The sequence below is a fragment of the Gadus macrocephalus genome, chromosome 19 (assembly GCF_031168955.1).
Source record: "Gadus macrocephalus chromosome 19, ASM3116895v1".
NCBI lineage: Eukaryota > Metazoa > Chordata > Actinopteri > Gadiformes > Gadidae > Gadus > Gadus macrocephalus.
Genome location: NC_082400.1, coordinates 14,940,684 through 14,961,679, shown reverse-complemented (window position 1 = coordinate 14,961,679; position 20,996 = coordinate 14,940,684). Strand labels below are relative to the sequence as shown.

The window sequence follows — 20,996 nt, the reverse complement described above, 5'->3', positions numbered from 1 at the left end:
ACATGCCGCCTTACGTGAGGCCGTGGTGGGGGCACGGGGGGGAGGAGAAGCCACTAAGAAGGACGCAGAGCTGTTATTTCACCGCGGGGAGACGTAATAGGGTGTTATTCCCCCTCGACGTGTGACTCCTGTTAGAGCAGTTGGAGAAGTGACGGAAAAAAAAACGGCAACACTCATCGCCGTCATCGTCAAAGAAGTGAAGTAAGTGTTTGAAACGACGTGTTATAAGCAGCAAGAGGTTATAATTTTGTAAGCACAGTAGGCCTCCAAAGACTGTCAAGGAGGCAGATAAATGTTTCCCTTTGTGTTTCTATCTTCTTTTTGTTGCTGATTTAAGGGGGGAAAAAACCTGGAAACTGTAAAATCGCTAAATTGAAAAGACGTGAAGTGCTTACAGAGGTTTCCTTGAGAAACAGATGCGAGCACTTTACGATAAATGCAGAATAGAGCTATGAGACTCAAAATGCTGTGGGTAAGTCATAACCCGGCTCTAGATCTACGTCAGCTGCTTCCTACATACGACTACCTCGAATCACAGGGATTACAAACAGCCCAAAGACATACAATGAGGTTATTCATTAGGTGGGACTTTATGGGCGGTTACATTTGAATATTCTCATGTAAAAACTATCCATAAATTAGCCAGGATTGTATCCATTTTGTTCCCATTTGAATAATACTGGCCTGCGGTGTGAATAAATCAGAATTGCATTGGTATGCTGTGCGTTTTAACTGCAAACATTTAGCTGCAATTAATTCTGATGTGTTGTCAGTACTAGTTATATTTATTCACTTTAGGAAGTTAAGAAAATCCTTTCAATTTAAATGTGGTATGTTACTGCCATCTAGTGGCCGTTACTGCACTCTACATCAAATATGGCCAACGTCTTTGGATGTTCTGGTCGTGATGAATTTGCGTGTACTTGTAACAGTGGAAGCTGAGCAATAAAGCACACTCAACTCGAAAATATTTTCTATTTATTTGAGCGAACTCAGTACATCGAAATGATCCAAAATAACAAAATAGAGAACCGTGTGAAATTCCGTTTGCGTAATCCCACGTGATCTGAACGGCATTAAACGTCACACTTCATCATCTCTCGGAGGCACACCGTGGCATAGCTGGAGCTCACCAGGTCAAAGTTCAGGACGAGGGTGAGGGGTGCTTTCTCACTCTCCCTCCTCCTCGCCATCTCCTCACCTCCTCTCCCCTCACCTCCTCTCTCCTCCTCCTCTTTCTCCTCCTCCCGTCGCTCCTGCAGCCGATGGGTGATGTTGCGCGGAGTGACCACCAGAGGGCGGTAGCATCCCGGCAGGTTGAGTTTGAGGCCGGTGATGCGGAAGCGAGCGTCCCCCAGGCCGTCGCTGGCCAGTCTCTCCCGGTACCACGCCCCCATGGCGTTCTGCGGGTAGGTGACGGTGTTCCCCGGCATTGGAAGCACCACCTGTTTCCCGATGACCACAACTCTCATGGGCCACAACTCTCATAAGAGCAGTACTAGGGGCTTAGTTTAAAAGCGACATATTATACCACCTGGTGACGACGCTGAAGTTGGCATCCGATTCGCAGCATCCGATTCGACAATTGCTGGTCCACCTTAAAACGGTTGTGATTGAAAACCACCTAGAATCTTCAAATCGGTCCTGATTGAAAACCACTACACCTAGACTCTTCAAATCTGGACTACATTATCACAGTGAGGCTATACATTATGTAAAACATAGTTTCCGATTTTTGAAACCTTTACCCTATTTGTGAAAATCATATGCAATGCTGTCTGGACCCCAACAAAGCATTCAAATGAGCCTGTATTGCATTTTCCCAAATAGGGTAAAGGTTTCACAAAACTGAAACTATGTTTTACATAATATATAGCCTCACTGTGATAATTTAGTCCAGATTTGAAGAGTCTAGGTGTAGTGGTTTTCAATCAGGATCAGTTCTAATGCGGTCTGGACCCCTAAAAAGCATTAAAATGTGCCTTTATTGCATTTTCACAAATAGGGTTAAGGTTTCACAAATCTGAAACTATGTTTTACATAATGTATAGCCTCACTGTGATAATTTAGTCCCGATTTGAAGAGTCTAGGTGATGTGGTTTTCAATCAGGACCCGTTCTAATGCAGTCTGGACCCCTAAAAAGCATTAAAATTAGCCTGTATTGCATTTCACAAATAGAAAAAAGGTTTCACAAATCTGTAACTAAGTTTTATATAATGTATAGCCTCACTGTGATAATTTAGTCCAGATTTGAAGAGTAGGTGTAGTGGTTTTCAATCAGGACCGATTTAAGGACCAGCAACTGCTGAATCGGATGCTGCGAATCGGATGCCAACTTCAGCGTCGTCACCTGGTGTGGGTGTGTGAGCCATTACAAGGTGTTTTGAAAATCGGCCTCTTCTGACATCACAAGTTGGCGTGTCCCCCTAGATGTGTGACGGATAGATGAGCAGCATTTGCTACAGTCCACTGGGTAGGTTGGTAGACTGATCTATCCAGCACGCATCTAATATGTCACCTTTAACCAATAACACACCTGTAGTGATGTTGTATTCTTTTCATATTCCTGGATTGTATCGGACAGAGTTTACTGCTGCTTTATTTTCAGTCTACAGCAACATCTTGTAGTTTAGCAAAGGCTTCTATCACGAGTGACTTATAAGGATGGAATGAATCAAATCATACAAACAAAAGTGGAGTGAACACAAATACTGTGTAACAAACCGTTGTTACGTAGAGTAGCTTTTGTTGTGTGACAACATTTCTTTGTCGAAAAAGAACAACAAAACAAACAAAAGCTACTGTGTGGTGTTAAGTTATTACGTAAGGGATAATCACCGAGAGGCAGGGCAATAAACAGTTTGATATGCCCGGCTCGTGGACAGGTAACCTTACCGCGTTTTCCGACTACAGTTGAATGCATTTTTCACAATTTACCAGCTCTCATTTTGAAGGCTGAAATACAAGCGGCGTATTGATCTACTATTTGATGACGCTGTGCTCAGTCAGCAGCAAGTAGAACCGACAAGCCAGCGGGCAACCTGCCAGGTCAATGCCCTCATCCCAGCCAATCAGAATCAAGCACTCTCAAACGAAGTACAATAATGAGTAGTAATGACTGATTGAGTTCATTCAGGATTCAACAGGGAGGTTGTGTTCATACCTGGGCTAGTGTGTAGACTCCATCTCTCTCTTCCTCAGCGCTCACCACATGAATCTAGACAGGGACAAATAACATGATTTATAGATTACCAATGTATGTCATTTCATATTTACACATTTTCTACGGACCATTATTTTCCATTGTGTTGTGAATTGTTATTTTTTAAATGTATCCGTTGAGTTATGCACAGGGCAGTGAAGAGAGGGGGTTAAAAGAGAGAAGCAATTGACATGTAGCAAAGATGGGAATCGAACCCGCGTTGCCTGCCAGGTGTATTACCTGTGGAGGATTGGATTCGCCCATGTCGCCCTGCGGGTCCTGCTGCTGCCACACCAGATCTCCCTGAATGGGGGCGTGGCCTAGAGTAGCCAATCGGTGGGCCACAGCCTCGTTCCACACCCTGACCACCACAAGAACGCACATCATCAACGTCAGGATCAACTGAATGAAGTACCAACAACTCAGATATACGTTTAGTTTTACTATCATTTTGAATGCAGTAAATGTCAACAAGCACCTTACAACACAACAGGCTAACGAGTTTTAGGTTACAGACAATTTGGGTAAACCAAATGTATTCTAATCTCCACTAGAGGGCAGCAGCGAAGTGTTATTGGACATTGGACAACGCCAAAGACAGTAATCTATTTGTGTCAAAGAATGCAATAATCCCTCACATTAATCAATAGAATTGATCGGTTAAACCTGAAATAAATAAAATAGTGTCCAATGAAACAAATTACAATGTATCCCGAAATTCCCTGAATGGGATGAATAAACCACAGTTTGTGTTATCTTAAAGGGGACATATTATACCACCAGCTTTGACTGATTAGCAGTTACAAGCCGTTTTGAAAATCTGCGTTTTTTTACATCACTAGTGGGCGTGTCCACCTAGATCTGTGCTGGATAGATGAGCAACGTTTGCTTCAGTCCACTGGGTAGGCTGGTAGACTGATCTAACGGCTTGTAATGGCTTACCACACTCACAACTGTTGGTAAAATAGGGCTGCTCGATTATGGAAAAAAATCATAATCACGATTATTTTGGTCAATATTGAAATCACGATTATTCAAACGATTATTTTTGAGTTTGAAAACATGATGTATTTAGGCAGCATGTCCCTCCCCAAAAACACATTGCAACTGAGAACTTAAAAAAATTACACAAAAAGTTCAAATCTGAAATAATGTACAGATATGTAGCCAGCTGTTCTGGGCTTTCTATAAAACATAAAAAAGTTAAAATAAAGTGATCGAGATCGAAATTCGATTGATCGCCCAGCCCTAAGATGTGATAGACTTAAGTGGGAGTTTTGCGGGAGGCGGTCTTCTCCCTCACCTGCTGCAGTAGGCATGGGGGTAGAAGACCCTCATGCCGTGGGGCAGGCTGAGCCAGGCCCGGGTGCAGCCGTCGGCCCCGGGGCCGTACCGGTGCAGGGCCCTAAGCATCAGCCTCTCCCGGGCCTTGGAGGCGGGCATCAGAACCAGGGACTCCTTGGCGTTCTCTGGGTGGAGGGGAGAGGGAGAGAGAGACACAGAGAGAGATGGGGGAGAGAGACACAGAGAGAGAGAGATGAGGGAGAGAGACACAGAGAGAGAGACAAAGAGAGAGAGAGATAAGGGAGTGAGAAATGGGGGATGAGGAGAGAGAAGCGGGTGAGGGAGAGACAAAGACACAGAGAGAGAGAGAGAGCGAGAGAGACAGATAGACAGAAGGGGGGAATGAGATGAGGGCAGAAAAGAGAGGAGGGATGAGGAGAGAGAGAGAGAGAGAGAGAGAGAGAGAGAGAGAGAGAGAGAGAGAGAGAGAGATAAGGCAACAACAAAGCAGGCAGATACAGAGAGAGAGAGAGAAACCAATAACCCTCATCCTCTCTCATCGGCTCAGAAGAGAGCTTCCCCCGTTTCTCACGTGACGTCGGCCATAATTGTACAATTTGTTTTGTAAACAGGACCGGCACATTCAGGTACAGTCTAGGTACAGTAAACATGAGTCTACCAGTCCGTACCGGTCTGGATGAAGTGTCTCTTGGCCTGGTTGTGGGGCTCGTCTCCGTTTTCCGGAGTGAAGAACAGGCGAACGGCTCCCACCTGAAGGACATCAAATCACGGTTGTGATTTAAGACCTGTATGTTCATGTTCGATCGATCGAACCAATCTGCTTCAAAACCCTTATTATACAGCAACGTTTGTGAGACGTTTTTTACCTGTTAGGTTATAACAATAATTGGAAAAAGTTTCACTTGTGCTGATCAACTCGTAAAACGTACCTTGAGAATGAAACTGAAACTGCATTTTATACAAGTTTAAACATGATTTTCGCTATTCAGCGTATTTATAAACCAAAGATGCAGAACTACATTTCGTAATGTCTGGTGGTTTAAGGCTGATCGCGGTGAGACGGCTACGTCTACCGAGGCCCAAGACAAAAGAGATCCTCTGTCATATTTACCATGTCCTCCTTCAGTAGAGCCAGTCCCACGCGGTCGGACTGAACGCTCTGGCTGATGCCGAACCTCTGCGGTCCGTAGTAGTTGACGAACCCGCTGGCCTGCAGGGACACAAGCAAACAAGCTAGATAGAGCAGGTTGACAGGAAACCATAAGGTTGCTAGTTCGATTCCCGGCTCCTCCTAGGAATGTCGAGATGTCCCTGAGCAAGGCACCTTACCCTAACTGCTCCCGACAAGCTGGTTGTTTCCTTGCATGGTTGACACCGCCGTCGGTGAGTGAATGTAATTATGAATGTGTGATTATGTGGCCATGAATGTAAAGCACATTGAGTGGCCACTGGTAAGAAAAGCGCTGTATAAATGCAGTCCATTTAATATTTACCATAGTTTGGATTGGTTGTTGGACTCCGAGGCAAAAGGTATTTGGTTCGATCCCCGATGTAGTTCAGCACGATGAGCGAAACTGTTCTAATAAAAGTCCATTCAACAAGAAGACGTAGCCTAGACACTTGCGGACGTGCACTACGTGTGCACGTCCGTAAAATCGATCAGATGCTTATGAGAGGCGGACATGGGGGATCGAAACCACGAACCTTTTCTGCTGGGAGTCAAACACCCTACCTACTTGACTGCCCTTCCCAAATGTTTGGATGGCAAACAAACCAACAACCCAGAATCCAAACTCCGTCGCGTGGGTTCCTGAAGGGTCGTGACCCTCACCTTGATGTTCTCCACAGCCCGCTCCACCGCGTCGGCCACGCCCCTCTGACCGCCCCCCCGCCGGTCGCCGTCGGCGTGCAGCCTCAGGTGGCGGACTACCAGGTCGAAGTGGTTTCCCGCCAGCCGCCCCAGGTGGAGGGGCGCGGAGGCGGGCCGCACCTGGGTCACGCGGAGCCCTCGCCGCTCCAGCTCCGCCGCCTTCTCGGTCAGCCTGGCGGCAAGACGGGAGGACCAAAAGGCACTCAGAACTCAAGCTTTAGCTTTAGCCTTCAATAACAGATGTTTGATCTTTAGTTGTTATTTTCAATTTATCTCTTATCAATTTGCTCAAACCTCATAAAATAAGGTATCTTCATTGATATAAGAAAAAAAATGTTGGAGGGCTTATTGTCTGCTTTGCTCAGCTTCCTGGATTTGTCTTTATAGGCCTTTATATCTTAGTTATAGTTATAGCTATCTATCTATCTATCTATCTATCTATCTATCTATCTATCAACTGGTATCTATCCATCTGTCTATTTACTGGTATCTATCCATCTATCTATATGTATGTGACTGACTAACTGAGCGAGCGAGTGGGCGCCAATTGAATTGCCTCTTACCCAAAGCCTCAATAACAATTAATAATGAAGTACCACGCGAGTGCACATATCTTTCCATCTTCCCGTCAATGTGCATCAAACCAGATGACGGGTGATCACCCAGAAGGACCCAGTAGTAGCAGCATCAACCCCAAGCTCACCGCAGGACGTAGGCCTACCTTCTGACGGGCACGTTCTTCACCACCATGGCCTGGTAGGTGACAGCCCGCTTGTCCTTGATGCCAGCGTAGCTGAAGTCCGAGGCCACGGCGCCCAGCGTGGCCGCCATGTAGCTGATGGCCTCCAGAGTCTCCAGGTTCTCCTTACGCAGTGTGAAGGCTGGGGGAGAAACAGAAGACGATATGTAGCAAACAGCAGAAGGACAGACCCCTGCCCGGATTCAATCCCAGAACCTGTGACGTGCACGGCTGGTTGCTTCTCCTTCCCGTTGTCCCGTTTAGAACGGACCCTACGCTTGAGAACACTTAAACGTTTGCTCCTAAGGAGATCCTCATGAAACCATCCTGATCTTGCATGTTAATAATCGGTTCTCACTTCAGATAATTGCGATACTCAAGACGTTGATATCTATCTGGATGGTCTCACAAGGCTAGGTCCGTAGATGCTGTTTTTCTGGAGCAAATTCTTCCAAAGACCAAGAGTTAATTACCTTAAATTGTAACACCCAACCCTCATGCTAGTGTTTCTAATATATATATTTTTTGTTTTCGATTTTGTTTAAGATAGCATGGACAAGTTGTGAGTGACATGGCTTGTGACGTGTGTTTGAAGACTGATGAGACAAACCGGTGTACACCTCCTCTTCCACACTGTCATCTTTGGTCCTTTTGCGAGGCCTCAGCCGCACTGAGATAACAGTGCCCCCCGGGTCGTTGAAGCTCTTGGTCTCCACCAGTTTGCCGAACCTGCGACTGAGGAAATGATGGACGGCGGTGCGGCGGTCTTTGACTTCGTCGGGCCTAAAGGTGTACGTCGAGCCGGACACTTTGGCATCGATGAACCGGAAAAACTCCTCCGACTCCTCCTCCGTGACCAACCCGGAGAGCTCCCGGTAGTCGGGGTTCTCCCTCACCTTAATTTCAAACTGATGGGTGACGGTCATCAAGGAGGGGAAGTGATGTCGGAGGGCACGATGGACAGCCATTCTCTGGTGTTTCTCAGGGAAAGACCCAAGAGACATGTCTGGGGACGGGGACTGGGACTGGGTCTGAGGGTTCAGTTCATCCTTCTTGGTGTCAGAGTCGTTTTGCGTCGTTATTAGAAACCGTTCCAGTTCCTCGTACACTGAGAGACCCAACAGTGTTCTCAGGTCCAGATCCACTAAGCTGGAAGGGTCGATGTCTGGTGGGAAGATCGTGCTGTCCTGCTTGCATTTTTTGTTTATTTTGCTCTTCGCAGGAAAGGCATCGGGACTGGGCTGATCGATACCCTGAGGACCTACGACTAATGTGTTGACTAACTGCTGATGGATATCTATCTCCGTCACCACAAAGTCCTTAGTATAGTTTTTGATCGTCCCAGTAAAGCCTTCATGGTCGGATATGAAGCAGTTGGGAACGTCAGTAACACACACTTGTTTCATTCTGTTTCCAGAGTCCATTGTTCACAGACTATCTAGCTGTGAAAGTATACGCCGATTATGTATGTGTCATGAGAAAACTAATGAATTACAGCATGCAATAAAAACGTTCATACAAACGATAGATGGTCATAATTACTACTAATAAATAAGAACTTCACACAGCAGGTAAACAACCCCATGTGGAAAGCAGAGCGCTGTTCTTCCGTACCACGTGACGTGATACATTTGACTTAAAGACGCAGGTGCTGTTTTAAAATAAGTAAAAAAAAAAGTATAGGCTGTAAAATATTATTTGATATAAATATTTGATATAAATTACAGCTTTAGTATTTTCACTTGAATATCATTTGAATAGGTGATTTTTCCTTTACGAGCTAACAAAGTATGTTCCTGTTCATTTCCTTCCCTTCAAATTTCTCTTACAATTTGGATGTATGCACTTTTGCCCTATTGATTCCTACCCCTTTTATTTGAATACTGTCAGTGTCAACGCAACTCGAACCACACAACTCTCCCAAGAAGACAGCTCTTCTGAGGAATCAATTTGAACTCTGCTTCCCACTAGCATGCTAAAGAATGCCTCTGTCCATTCACGTCCTCCAGATGTGTGTGCAGGCGTGTGTGTGTGTGTGTGTGTGTGTGTGTGTGTGTGTGTGTGTGTGTGTGTGTGTGTGTGTGTGTGTGTGTGTGTGTGTGTGTGTGTGTGTGTGCGTGCATGTGCAAGCGTGTGTGTGGGTGCATGCATGTGCGTGTGTGTATGCATGTGTGTATCTTTAATGATTACCCTTTGGGGGCAGCCTTTGTGTATGTCACAGAATTGAATTAGGGTTGCATAGATGCGCATGCCCCAACTTCCCCGAATACTTGAGTAAAGTGTTTTGGCCTATGAGCCGTGTTCCGCTGTGAATCCTCTAGGTACTGAGTAAGCACGCGTTGTTGGCCGAGAGTCCATTAATGAACGCTTTCCAGATGTCTGTGCTCTTCATCGATTAAACACTCGGAAATAGGAGAACAGAAAAGGGAGATGGAGGAGATAGATGGACGGAATAGGGAGAGAGAGACAGACGGGCACACACGGAGGGGATAGATGGACAGATAGATAGGTTATTCTGATGTAGCGGGTCATGTGAACTGTAGCTCAACCGGTCCCACTGGGTCCTTTGTTCCAGCAAAGCAAGAACAGACAAGTGCTTTATCACACACACACACACAAAGACATGTATAGACACACACACACACACGCTACAGAATGACATCCAAACACACTTGAGTTCTCTCTCTCTCTCTCTCTCTCTCTCTCTCTCTCTCTCTCTCTCTCTCTCTCTCTCTCTCTCTCTCTCTCTCTCTCTCTCTCTCTCTCTCTCTCTCTCTCTCTCTCTCTCTCTCTCTCTCTCTCTCTCTCTCTCTCTCTCTCTTCTGTGACGTTCATACATCTTATCCATCCTGTTCTTCCGTGTGTCAGCTTTGTTTTAAATTAAGTGTGATACTTCTATTACAATTGGCCTCGTGCCCAAATCCGCTGACTGGGAAACCGTGCAACGTCTGTCCCACAAGGGGCGCCGAAGGGGGTGTGAAGCCCTTTCTGTACAGGCCTGAACCTGTACAGAAACCTTTGTTGGAAACTCTGAGTTTCCAACAGAGTAGATGGGTTCCAGTGTTATTCTCAACTTTTTTCACGATTAACTTGGTGAAATTACATTGTGGGCATGAGTCTGCCATTTTGTTTCAATGAAACTGAAAGGATCGGTGTGTTGGATGAAGATTGACAGCCTATTATGAGTAAAGCAAACGATTTTATACAGCCATATCTGGTCGTGTTTCTTGCAACATTATATTTCCATGCTTCCAAAGATTCAGATTGCTTTATTTATCCGAAGGGAAATAGTTCCTCAAGTATTTATTGTGCTCCTTTCAAGAATATAGTTGATTCCGCTTATTTGCTTAAAACAAAAACAATACTTTATTTTCTTCATCCAAAACCTCCATTGAAGCTTTAGTGACTTTAATGAGTATAATGTTCTACATGTTAATACTTGTAATGATCAATCTATGCCTCGATGATTTCAAATCTGGTAGAACTCGAATGATTCAAGACGCACAAAACGTCGGACAGCCCCAAACTCCCCTTGGTTAAATAAAACGCAGTGGGATCTCCAGAGCTTTCCCTTAAATGCCATGATGTAACATCCTCCCCTCTTTCTTTCACTCTTCCATTCTCTCGCTCGCTCTCTCTCCTTGACACACACAAACACAAATACTCATACAAACAGACAGAGACACGCACGCACACACACACACACACACACACACACACACACACACACACACACACACACACACACACACACACACACACACACACACACACACACACACACACACACACACACACACACACACACACACACACACACACACACACACAATCTCGTCCGTCCGAGACTGTAAATAGTGTGGCCCCTCCCTCGTTCCCCACATAGGCTGGGCCTAACAGCACTATTGCGAGGGTTTACATATAGTCCCTACATCTTGGCCATTGCCTCGACTGCTAAAAAAAAATAAGGCTGCGAATCAAACTCGTACCAGAAATTACCCTTTTTTCCATCGTGTGTTTTCTATCGACTAGGACCCGAACAAAGTGTCCTGCACAGTGAAGTGCAAGCAACGTTACAATGAGTAAAGTCAACGCATGTTTGAAGCGGAGCTTCATAATCTTGACATGTTTGATCGGGGTAAGTCCATGTCTATTTGCTTATCGTTAAAAACATAGATAGAACATGTAACCCATTCCAACGAGGGGTGTTGGTGCGAGTCTGCGTCTCTGCTGGGATACTTTTGATGATGCATTCAGTTTGTTGATTGTTGTTGATCATCTGGATTCTGGTGCATTGGTCTCATGTTTCAGCCGGGCTGACACAGGGTCACTGCAGACTGCAATAACAAGACAAACATCAACAAACAAGCCAAACGTTTAATGCGGTAAAAATAGAAGACGCTGTTTAAAGGGGAAAGTTGCTTGCATATCCCGTCGAGAGCCGTGTTTTAGGGTATTTTGGAACATGTTGGACCACCGCTCCGAGAGTTGATCAGAGTTCGTTCAACTTTGATCAGTCCACGTCAATCCATTTATTTAAAAAAAAACTTGCAAGTAACTCAGTGGTTCTCAACTTGTCCAGCCCTACATGTGTTTTGGTCATTAAGTCACGACCGCGAACAACAAACACATTCTGAATCAATCAGCATTCCTCATGTAGGCCTACTTTCAAACATGAAGCCTACAAAAAGATGTAAACATTGAGGATGAACTCTATGAAATAGTAAGGGGATTCCTTCTAAAGTTTAAAGCTAGGCATATGCCCTGTAGCCCCCTCAAAAATGTCCTTAGTTGCGATTGCGACCCATTAGGTCAGGACCCATCTTTGGGTCGACTCCCGACCCACCAGGTCAGGATCCATATGTGGCTCCTGACCCTTGCTGTCTTACTAATGTTTACCACTGTTGTGTTACAGCTCCTCAGTGGCCTGACTTTCGGATTTACTTTGTTCGGACATGGATTCTTCCATTCAACCGAGGAAGTATGAATCTACAGTGATTGTCTGTCTGTCTAACTTTCTCTCTGTCTAGCTGTCTGTGACCTAAAGGATGAAGTTATCATTCATGTTTATGTTATTCATGTTATTACAAATGTATTATTCACATAATCACTACTTATCTATCTATAACAGCATAGTTCCATTTAATGTAAATAAGATGGTCTAAACTCTAGAGATGGCCATACGTTTTAGAGCTGTTCAACTCTCAAAGGAAATGTTAGCCTACAACTCGATCACTTAATGACTGGCCTTGCTCCCATCAACATGGTTCCAATGAGGTGTCAGCACAAGGTTTCAGGAGCTTGGCCTGTAATTGGTACTTTGACATCATATCATCTCAGTGTTTCCCCCAGAAAATGTCTTATGGTCGTGCCTTATGGCACGACCATTGTTGAAACAGTATTACTGATGCATTATTGATATTTATTTTTTACACCTGATGGAAGTATGTTTTCTTTCCCTACGAGAGTTTTCTACTTTGTTAATGCATAATATATCTATATTTTTAATATACATTGGTAGTCAAGGCGCTGCCCTATTGTTGTTAAGGCGGCCGCCTTAACAACTCGGTACTGGGGGAAACACTGCATCTGATGATAATCCAACTCCAGTTACCCACCCATTCTCTCTCCCTCCCTCTCTCCCTCTCTCTCTCTTCAGATCGAACACATGATCGTCTTGATCACGGTGATGTACGCTGTTGCCGTGGCGACGCTCCTCCTCGCCGCCATTGGGGTGTACGGCGCCGCCAAAGACACGTCCTGGCCGCTCATCATCGTGAGTAACCGGGCGTGATATAATACTGTACGAGAGCAGCAGTACAAGGGGATCTGTGTATACCAACGTGGACGATCGTGACATAAGCACGGAAAGGGTTACGGGTTAGATTCCCACCGGGCCCACCTAGGGCTTTTTTTTTTTTTTTATGTTTTATAGAAAGGCCAGAACAGCTGGATACATATCTGTGTATTATTTTAGATTGGAACATTTTCTTTTTGACCATTTTGTGTATTTCTTTAAGGCGAAATTTCAAAGTTCTCAGTTACAACGTTTTTTTTTTGGGAGCGACATGCTGAATAAATACATGTTTCAACATGTTTTCAAACTAAAAAATAAGAAGTATAATAATCGTGATTTCAACATTGACCAAAATAATCATGATTATGATTTTGCCCATAATCGAGCACCCTTTATGTTAAGACATCTGCGGTCACGGGCTGTGTTCCATTTGGCTCACTTGATCCCTTCTTCCCTATGACCGATACGGTGAACACGACACTATCAGGGGAACAATTACACGGGGCATTCGGACACTGTTAATGCAATTCAGGACCTGACCTGTAAGCGGCCGTTCAGAGAAAAGCCATGCGCTCTATGAAGTTAAACGGCTCCTGCAAACATGAATCCCATATAAGGGTGGATGTTAAACAGATGCACCCCACAGGGAACGTTATTTGACAGTGTCAAGGGATGTATATTTACCGTAGAGCCTTTCACAGAGGGGCACATCAAATCGTTGTTTACATTCCTCCACTCCGCGAAGTGGTTGTAGATAGATTACCTTCCAGAATTGTTATTTGCATATTTTAAAATTGCCATCTTTGCCTCCCCTCCCTCTCCCTCTCCCTCTCCCTCTCCCTCTCCCTCTCTCTCTCTCTCTCTCTCTCTCTCTCTCTCTCTCTCTCTCTCTCTCTCTCTCTCTCTCTCTCTCTCAGTTCTCAACCGGAATGAGCCTGACCGTTCTCTTTGTGGCCTTCGACATCATGGCCATTGTTGTCTTTAAAACCGTGGTAAAGAGTGTTTCATTGTTGTGAGTGAAGTACTGGAAGCCGTCCCTGTTTACCTTATAAAGTATAACTATCTATTAATCTGAAACATGACCGCGCTGAGCTTACGTTTGTCACAATTGTACCACATCCAGACGCTGTACTTGTTTTATGAAATGTTATTGGCAGCGTTATCAAAAGTGATATCAAACGTTGCAACGTGTTCGCTACGTTCTCGGAGACTGCCATGCGCTTGATTTGGCGCTGACCTGAAACGTATATGACATTAACTTCCCTTTTGTTTAGGCAGGCTGAGTCAGCCTATGTTGATCACGCTTTAACACTGCTATAAAAATGTGTGTTTTCCATATGTGTTTCCAACTGTCTAAATAGCACATGCTAAAGTGCAGTTTCACCGTTGTCCCCAAATGTGTTATTTAACTGTGTTTAATAATAACTCTGTTTCTCTTCAGGCAACGGACATTTTGTCGACGGAGAATCGTGGGCACTGGGTCACGCCATTGGATACGGCCAACGGAACAAACATAGCGGTTCTTAACGAGTTGCAAGAAACCGTAAGTCCCCAAGTAATGCAATTGCCGTCTTTCTATCTGAATTATCTGTGTGTGTCTGTGTGTGTGCGCTTGTGTTTGTGAATGTTGTTTGTGTGTGGATGTGAGTGTGTATCGCCAACGCCCCATCCCAGGATGTCACCCGTGGGTGTCGTCCTGCGACATCTTGCATATGGCCCGGAGATTGCGTCATCGCCCCACGGGGAAGAAATTATGTATCCCGGAGAACTGCGATGGGCAACACTGATTTATAGAAAGGGCAGAACAGCTGGACACATATCTGTATATCATTTTAGATTGTAACATTTTCTTTTTGACCATTTTGTGCACACACACACAATGAAATACAAACTTATATCATGCTGTTTAAAATGGATCATTCCAAATAAGTGGGGCAGGCGGGAATCAACACTGCTAAACCAACACACACACACACACACACACACACACACACACACACACACACACACACACACACACACACACACACACACACACACACACACACACACAGAGATGGGAACCAGTTCCACATTTTGTGTTGGTCGCGAAACAGTAACTCTGAGACACACCTAACCCCGTTCTTCAGATGGCCGAGGCGGATGGATCCCACGGCTCTACCCCTGAGTGGCCAGCGGACCCCATACACACATCCCCAGGGTGTGTACCCCTCTCTTGACCCTCTGTTCCTCATGCATGGGGGAGAGAATGACTCAGGCTAAGGCTAAGTATTGTGGGGAGAACGGTTATACTAGGAATTTTATAGCATCAGATCTATTAGGGAGCAAGGGCTCGATAGCCACAGAAGAAACTGCTCTTAGATGAAATCGATGGGCAAATGATACCAGAGAACAGGAAGGAGTGTACTGTTTCAATACTGTACCAGGTACTCTCTATCATTGGGCAAAGGATAGGCCAGAAAACAGTACAAATATCGGCCGAGCTGCCCTAACCACAGCACAGAGCATGATATACACCATAGGAGGATGGACTTGGCCCTTAATAAAGACCCTATTGATATGGTGTGGGTATTGTGGCATCCCGCCACTGAAACCTCGGCCCGGGCGGGTCCGAATAGGGGTGATTGACGCTTAAAAAGAGTCAATCACCCCCCTTAAAAAGATAGACATTTAGGTCCTATCCTCACTTTCAGCCAGGACCAGACGGAAGCAACGCTTCAGCAGCTTGGACATTCTGTTATGTATCCTGCCATGCGAGAGGAACCAGGATACTTAAGATGTGACCAGCGTTTTTTTTGACATGGTGAATAAATACAACATGTTTACACACTCAAAAATAGTCGTTTGAATAATCGTGATTTCAATATTGACAAAAATAATCGTGATTATGATTTTTCCCATCATCGAGCAGCCCTACTTTGCGGGCCTCGAAGTTCGGTCCTCTTTGGGAATGGGTGTTAGGAGGGGGAGAGAGAGGTCTGTGGCTTCTCATCCTCCCGGCTTGTCTAAATCTTCTGTTGGTTACCCTGTCCCCTCGCTAGGTCATAAAGCTTCCCTTCTCGTTTGGGAGGCTTGGGTGTGTTTTGGGTCCAACAGGTTTCTCATCTCATTCGTGGCCTATAAATGGGGGCCGAGAGTGAGGACAACAGCCTGGTTCTCTAGACTCCTGGGTTGCATCGATATTTAGTGTATTGGTATTTTCCTAGGTTTACCCAGTGACATCCCTCCTTGTCTTGGCATAACAATCATCGTTCCTGTGGCTCTGTTGATTGGCATAACAATCAACGGTCTCCCTCCCTCGTCTGGGTGGGGTTCTGCGCTCTCCTCGTCTGAGCTATCCTGGGGTTTCTGGGTCAACTTTCTATTGCCTATATCAAGATTGCCTATCCCTTGAACAAACGTTTCAAAACAAAAGGGGACTGAGGTATCTGTGTCAAGGTCAATTGGGATTGGATCGTTATGGTGGTCTTCTATGACTTGGGTCAACCGCCTCCTGATATTCTACTGCCAGCGTGCTTCCTTCATATCTTATCTTAAGTGGTGGGGTAAGTGGGACCTTTAAGGGTGTTTCGGAACACTCCTTTTGGGTTGGATTGTCTGGTTCGCCTAATGGGGGCCATTCTTCGAAGGGATAAGTAATGACTACATTGGTCATGCAAATGAGTCACCACCAGGGGGCGTAACACTCTACTACATACCGGCTACCTCTGTTTCGGCCGCCTCTCCTAGCTGGTCCGATATTGATTTCCGCCGTTCCTCCCGCTTCTGTTCTGGGGAGTTCCGTAGGTCCATTGGGCTGTTTGGGCTTGGTTAGGCCAGTGATCTTGGGTTCTCCCAGGGTGCAATTGTGGCCTGTATCCATGGGTACCGAGCAGGGCCGCCGCTGGCCGTTTCGGTTCCCTACGCGAGCGGGGTGGGGGGAGAGAAGAGCCCCTTTTTATATATTAGGTAAAAACATCTTATTTGCCGAAATTGAGTGATAGGTTATACAATTAAGAACAAACAACGGTGGGCCTCTTCATAACAAATTTACATTTTTTTTAAATTCATTAATGTATTTTTTTCTTTTTTTTTTTACAAACCTTAATTTTTGGTGCCCCCCTCAGGTACTTGGTGCTCTACGCACTCTGCGTACTCTGTGTATAGGGAGCGGCGGGCCTGGTACCGGGGTCGTATTGCTGGTCACATCTTAAGTATCCTGGTTCCTCTCGTATGGCAGAATGTCCAAGCTGCTGAAGCGTTGCTTCCGTCTGGTCCTGGCTGAAAGTGAGGATAGGACCTAAATGTCTATCTTTTTAAGGGGGGTGATTGACTCTTTGTAAGCGTCAATCACCCCTATTCGGACCCGCCCGGGCCGAGGTTTCAGTGGCGGGATGCCACAATACCCACACCATATCAATAGGGTCTTTATTAAGGGCCAAGTCCATCCTCCTATGGTGTATATCATGCTCTGTGCTGTGGTTAGGGCAGCTCGGCCGATATTTGTACTGTTTTCTGGCCTATCCTTTGCCCAATGATAGAGAGTACCTGGTACAGTATTGAAACAGTACACTCCTTCCTGTTCTCTGGTATCATTTGCCCATCGATTTCATCTAAGAGCAGTTTCTTCTGTGGCTATCGAGCCCTTGCTCCCTAATAGATCTGATGCTATAAAATTCCTAGTATAACCGTTCTCTCCACAATACTTAGCCTTAGCCTGAGTCATTCTCTCCCCCATGCATGAGGAACAGAGGGTCAAGAGAGGGGTACACACCCTGGGGATGCGTGTATGGGGTCCGCTGGCCACTCAGGGGTAGAGCCGTGGGATCCATCCGCCTCGGCCATCTGAAGAACGGGGTTAGGTGTGTCTCAGAGTTACTGTTTCGCGACCAACATAAAATGTGGAACTGGTTCCCATCAGTGTGTGTGTGTGTGTGTGTGTGTGTGTGTGTGTGTGTGTGTGTTTGTTGGTTTAGCAGTGTTGATTCCCGCCTGCCCCACTTATTTGGAATGATCCATTTTAAACAGCATGATATAAGTTTGTATTTGTATTTCATTGTGTGTGTGTGTGTGTGTGTGTGTGTGTGTGTGTGTGTGTGTGTGTGTGTGTTTGTTGGTTTAGCAGTGTTGATTCCCGCCTGCCCCACTTATTTGGAATGATCCATTTTAAACAGCATGATATAAGTTTGCATTTGTATTTCATTGTGTGTGTTTGTGTGTGTTTGTGCGCGTGTGTGTGTGTGTGTGTGTGTGTGTGTGTGTGTGTGTGTGTGTGTGTGTGTGCATTCAACCTCTCTAGCTGATGTGTTGCGGAGTGGATAAGGGCTATCAGGACTGGGGAGACCACATCCATCACACCTGTGTCTGCACTGAGGACCTGACTGAATGTGTGGGTATCTATAAACTCGTCCTAAGCATATTTCTTAACCAAAAGCATAAAATACTTCCTTCAATGTTTTCAAGAGGTCTATATGAATATTGAATATCGCAGCCTCTTTGGCCTTCACCGGTGAAGAGACTCAAGACGTGACCATTCTAACGTATAGCGACAGATGCGACTAGGTTACCCATTGGCGTGTTTCCATAAAATGCATGGTAGAATAGTCACTATCACCTATGAAATAACCATATTTCGGTCGATTCACAGATTGAAAAAGGATTGTTTGCTTTGTATCTATCGATATGTTCATCTTTACTGTGCAATTCAATCCGTTTTTTCACTCTCTTTCTTTCTCTTACTTTTTTCTTTCATATTGGTATACTCTCAATCATTTACTCCATAATCCTTAATTATGGATTAAATGATCCATTTATGTAACCATCAATGCTCTTTGTGTTTCCCAGATTCCAGCTCCTAAGAACAGCAGTCTCTATGACGACCATACGAGTGGAGGGACTATTATGATTTATAAACAGGTAATAATATATTTATTTGATATGCAAATACACATTACCCTATGAGTTTGTTGCATAGCATGAGTTTATTTCAATGTTATTATAAGTTATATCATCTCATTGGCTTCAATGAGACTAACAATACATTTAGCCTTTATTGCAGAATACTATATCCATCCTTCACATCATGTGCATATATGATTGAATGATATGTATGTTGAAATTGGAAAATAAATCTCCATATTTCTGCTTATGTTCCAGCCATGTATTCCAGCCCTGGTTTACCATGCCCATTATCTGATTGATACATTGATAGCAATATTATCAACGGTCTTTATATTATTGGTAAGTACTTTTCTGGTCCATTAGCAATGTCACTCTCTCTATACATTTTATATATTTTTATATAAGTTGACCATAGGCATCAAAGGAGGTACAGAATAAGGGAATACACAACTTAAAATACATTGATTCTACTCCTGTATTCATCAGAGGTACATACATATTTTTTTTGTATTAACATGGACAATAACACCAATATCAATAACCTGGTCATCAACACGTTTGATAGAATTAAGAATGTATCCGCCTTTTTTCCCAATATTATATATTACTATATTGGATCAATATTTGTCCCAATATTAGAATATTTTCCATTTGGAATAAAAAGTTAGTATTTTTTTATACCAGCATACGAAAATATACAGAATGGCCACTGGGGGGAGCCTGTTAAGCCAATAATGAATAGCTGGAACAGGGTCTGACATTTGACCTGTAATCGTTTCTCTTTCTTACCACATGTCCACTTTATGACCCGAACCAAAAGGAGCCCTGCGGTTTGAAGCAACACCCCAGAGCCCCTTCTGAAGTGGATCCCATTTGTTTATTGATTTATGGTTTAAATTGGTTATTCATCTGTTTGTTCCTCCCTCTGTGCTTTTATCTGAAATACAGCTTTAAAAAACGAAAATTACATGACATCAAACTATTGTTCTATTTTTCCGTAAAAGAAAGCAATCTTTGACTGGATCTCACATTGAAAGAAACATTAAAAAATTTGCATCAAAAAGTTTCACACAAAAGGTCCAAAATAGAGTATGTCTTATTATATGAGCCTGACGATAACGAAAACAGGTCATTCACCAACTGTTCTTCCGCTCTTACTTTGAAAATATCGCAGTAAAATACACAAGGTGATAACATTTTTGTTGTCATTTTTATGTCCCCAGTCTACCACTCTAGTGCTCGCCATCTTGATTCTGGTCCAGCTGAGGAGGAAACTGAACGTTCCTCCGGTGTACTACAGCGCCGAAGCCAAGGCGGGAAACTATTCCTCTCTAGGGGAGAACGGCGACATAGAATGATGTCATCGAACAAACTGGTTTTCCAGTTGAACACGTTGTCGCCAAATACAAAGGAAACACTGATCTATTCGACTGGTTAACAGGTCAATGACAGAATGTACGGGAGATGTTTTGATCCACATCCTGCTCTCAGGAGCGAGGAATGACAATGTTGACTGTTTTGCTGTGGATTTCATGTTTGGCATGATTTATTTCGTTTGTTTTACGGTGGTTTGGTAGGCTAATAGGAGAGGAGCGATTGGGATGCGCCGCACTTTGTTTTTACTTTGTGTGTTTTCTATGCACTTGTCATGTTGTGTATCGCTTTAAGTTTTTTGTTATGTTTTTTAAAAGATGAGGGAAACTCTTGAAGACCAAGCAATTAAGCAGCCAAAAAAAGTGGGAAATCAGCACTGCATTCATTTTTTTTTCTTTCTTCAGAGGTTGAAAAATCTTTTTCAATCTTTCCGTTATTTATGTATAAAATATATTTTAGAAAAAATGAAAAGGACTTTTACAATAGATGTTGCAACCGCAACATTAAATTAGGAATATATCAATTACTGCATGAATATTAACCAATGTCTTACTCAACCTATTCATACATATAAGTCAGTATTCACTGTGAATGTGCATATTGCAAATATCTCTTAACATGATTTTGATCCTATAAATTGTATTTTTCATAAAATAAAAGACAGAAAATCCAATCCTATATTTTTTGCGAGATGCCATTTATACATTGGGCCAAATATAATGGAGAGTAGAAATGTAGACACCAGTCAATGCACTAACCCTTACCCTCATTGATACAAAGGGACTAATTGATAACTAAATCATAACTTTTCCAGCCATAGCCTTTTAT

The 20,996-nt window shown here is 44.1% G+C and overlaps 2 protein-coding genes across 2 annotated transcripts; one reads left to right on the top strand and one right to left on the bottom strand.

Annotated features, from left to right (window-relative positions):
- Nucleotides 1–961: 961 nt before the first annotated feature.
- pus7l (pseudouridine synthase 7 like) lies at nucleotides 962–8,754 on the bottom strand. The gene is made up of 9 exons (XM_060038319.1): nucleotides 7,728–8,754; nucleotides 7,100–7,259; nucleotides 6,340–6,550; nucleotides 5,620–5,718; nucleotides 5,177–5,258; nucleotides 4,507–4,672; nucleotides 3,444–3,564; nucleotides 3,165–3,218; nucleotides 962–1,445 (listed from the first exon to the last, which is right to left on the bottom strand). The coding sequence occupies exons 1-9, from the start codon at nucleotides 8,539–8,541 to the stop codon at nucleotides 1,077–1,079; spliced, it is 2,076 nt and encodes a 691-aa protein (XP_059894302.1). The 5' UTR covers nucleotides 8,542–8,754; the 3' UTR covers nucleotides 962–1,076.
- A 2,231-nt stretch (nucleotides 8,755–10,985) lies between these two features.
- LOC132447347 (tetraspanin-8-like) lies at nucleotides 10,986–20,846 on the top strand. Its single transcript, XM_060037972.1, has 9 exons — nucleotides 10,986–11,255; nucleotides 12,033–12,098; nucleotides 12,777–12,893; nucleotides 13,832–13,906; nucleotides 14,356–14,457; nucleotides 18,193–18,282; nucleotides 18,738–18,809; nucleotides 19,050–19,133; nucleotides 20,018–20,846. Exons 1-9 carry the CDS (start codon nucleotides 11,196–11,198, stop codon nucleotides 20,150–20,152), a joined length of 801 nt encoding a protein of 266 aa, XP_059893955.1. The 5' UTR covers nucleotides 10,986–11,195; the 3' UTR covers nucleotides 20,153–20,846.
- The last annotated feature ends 150 nt before the right edge of the window (nucleotides 20,847–20,996 follow it).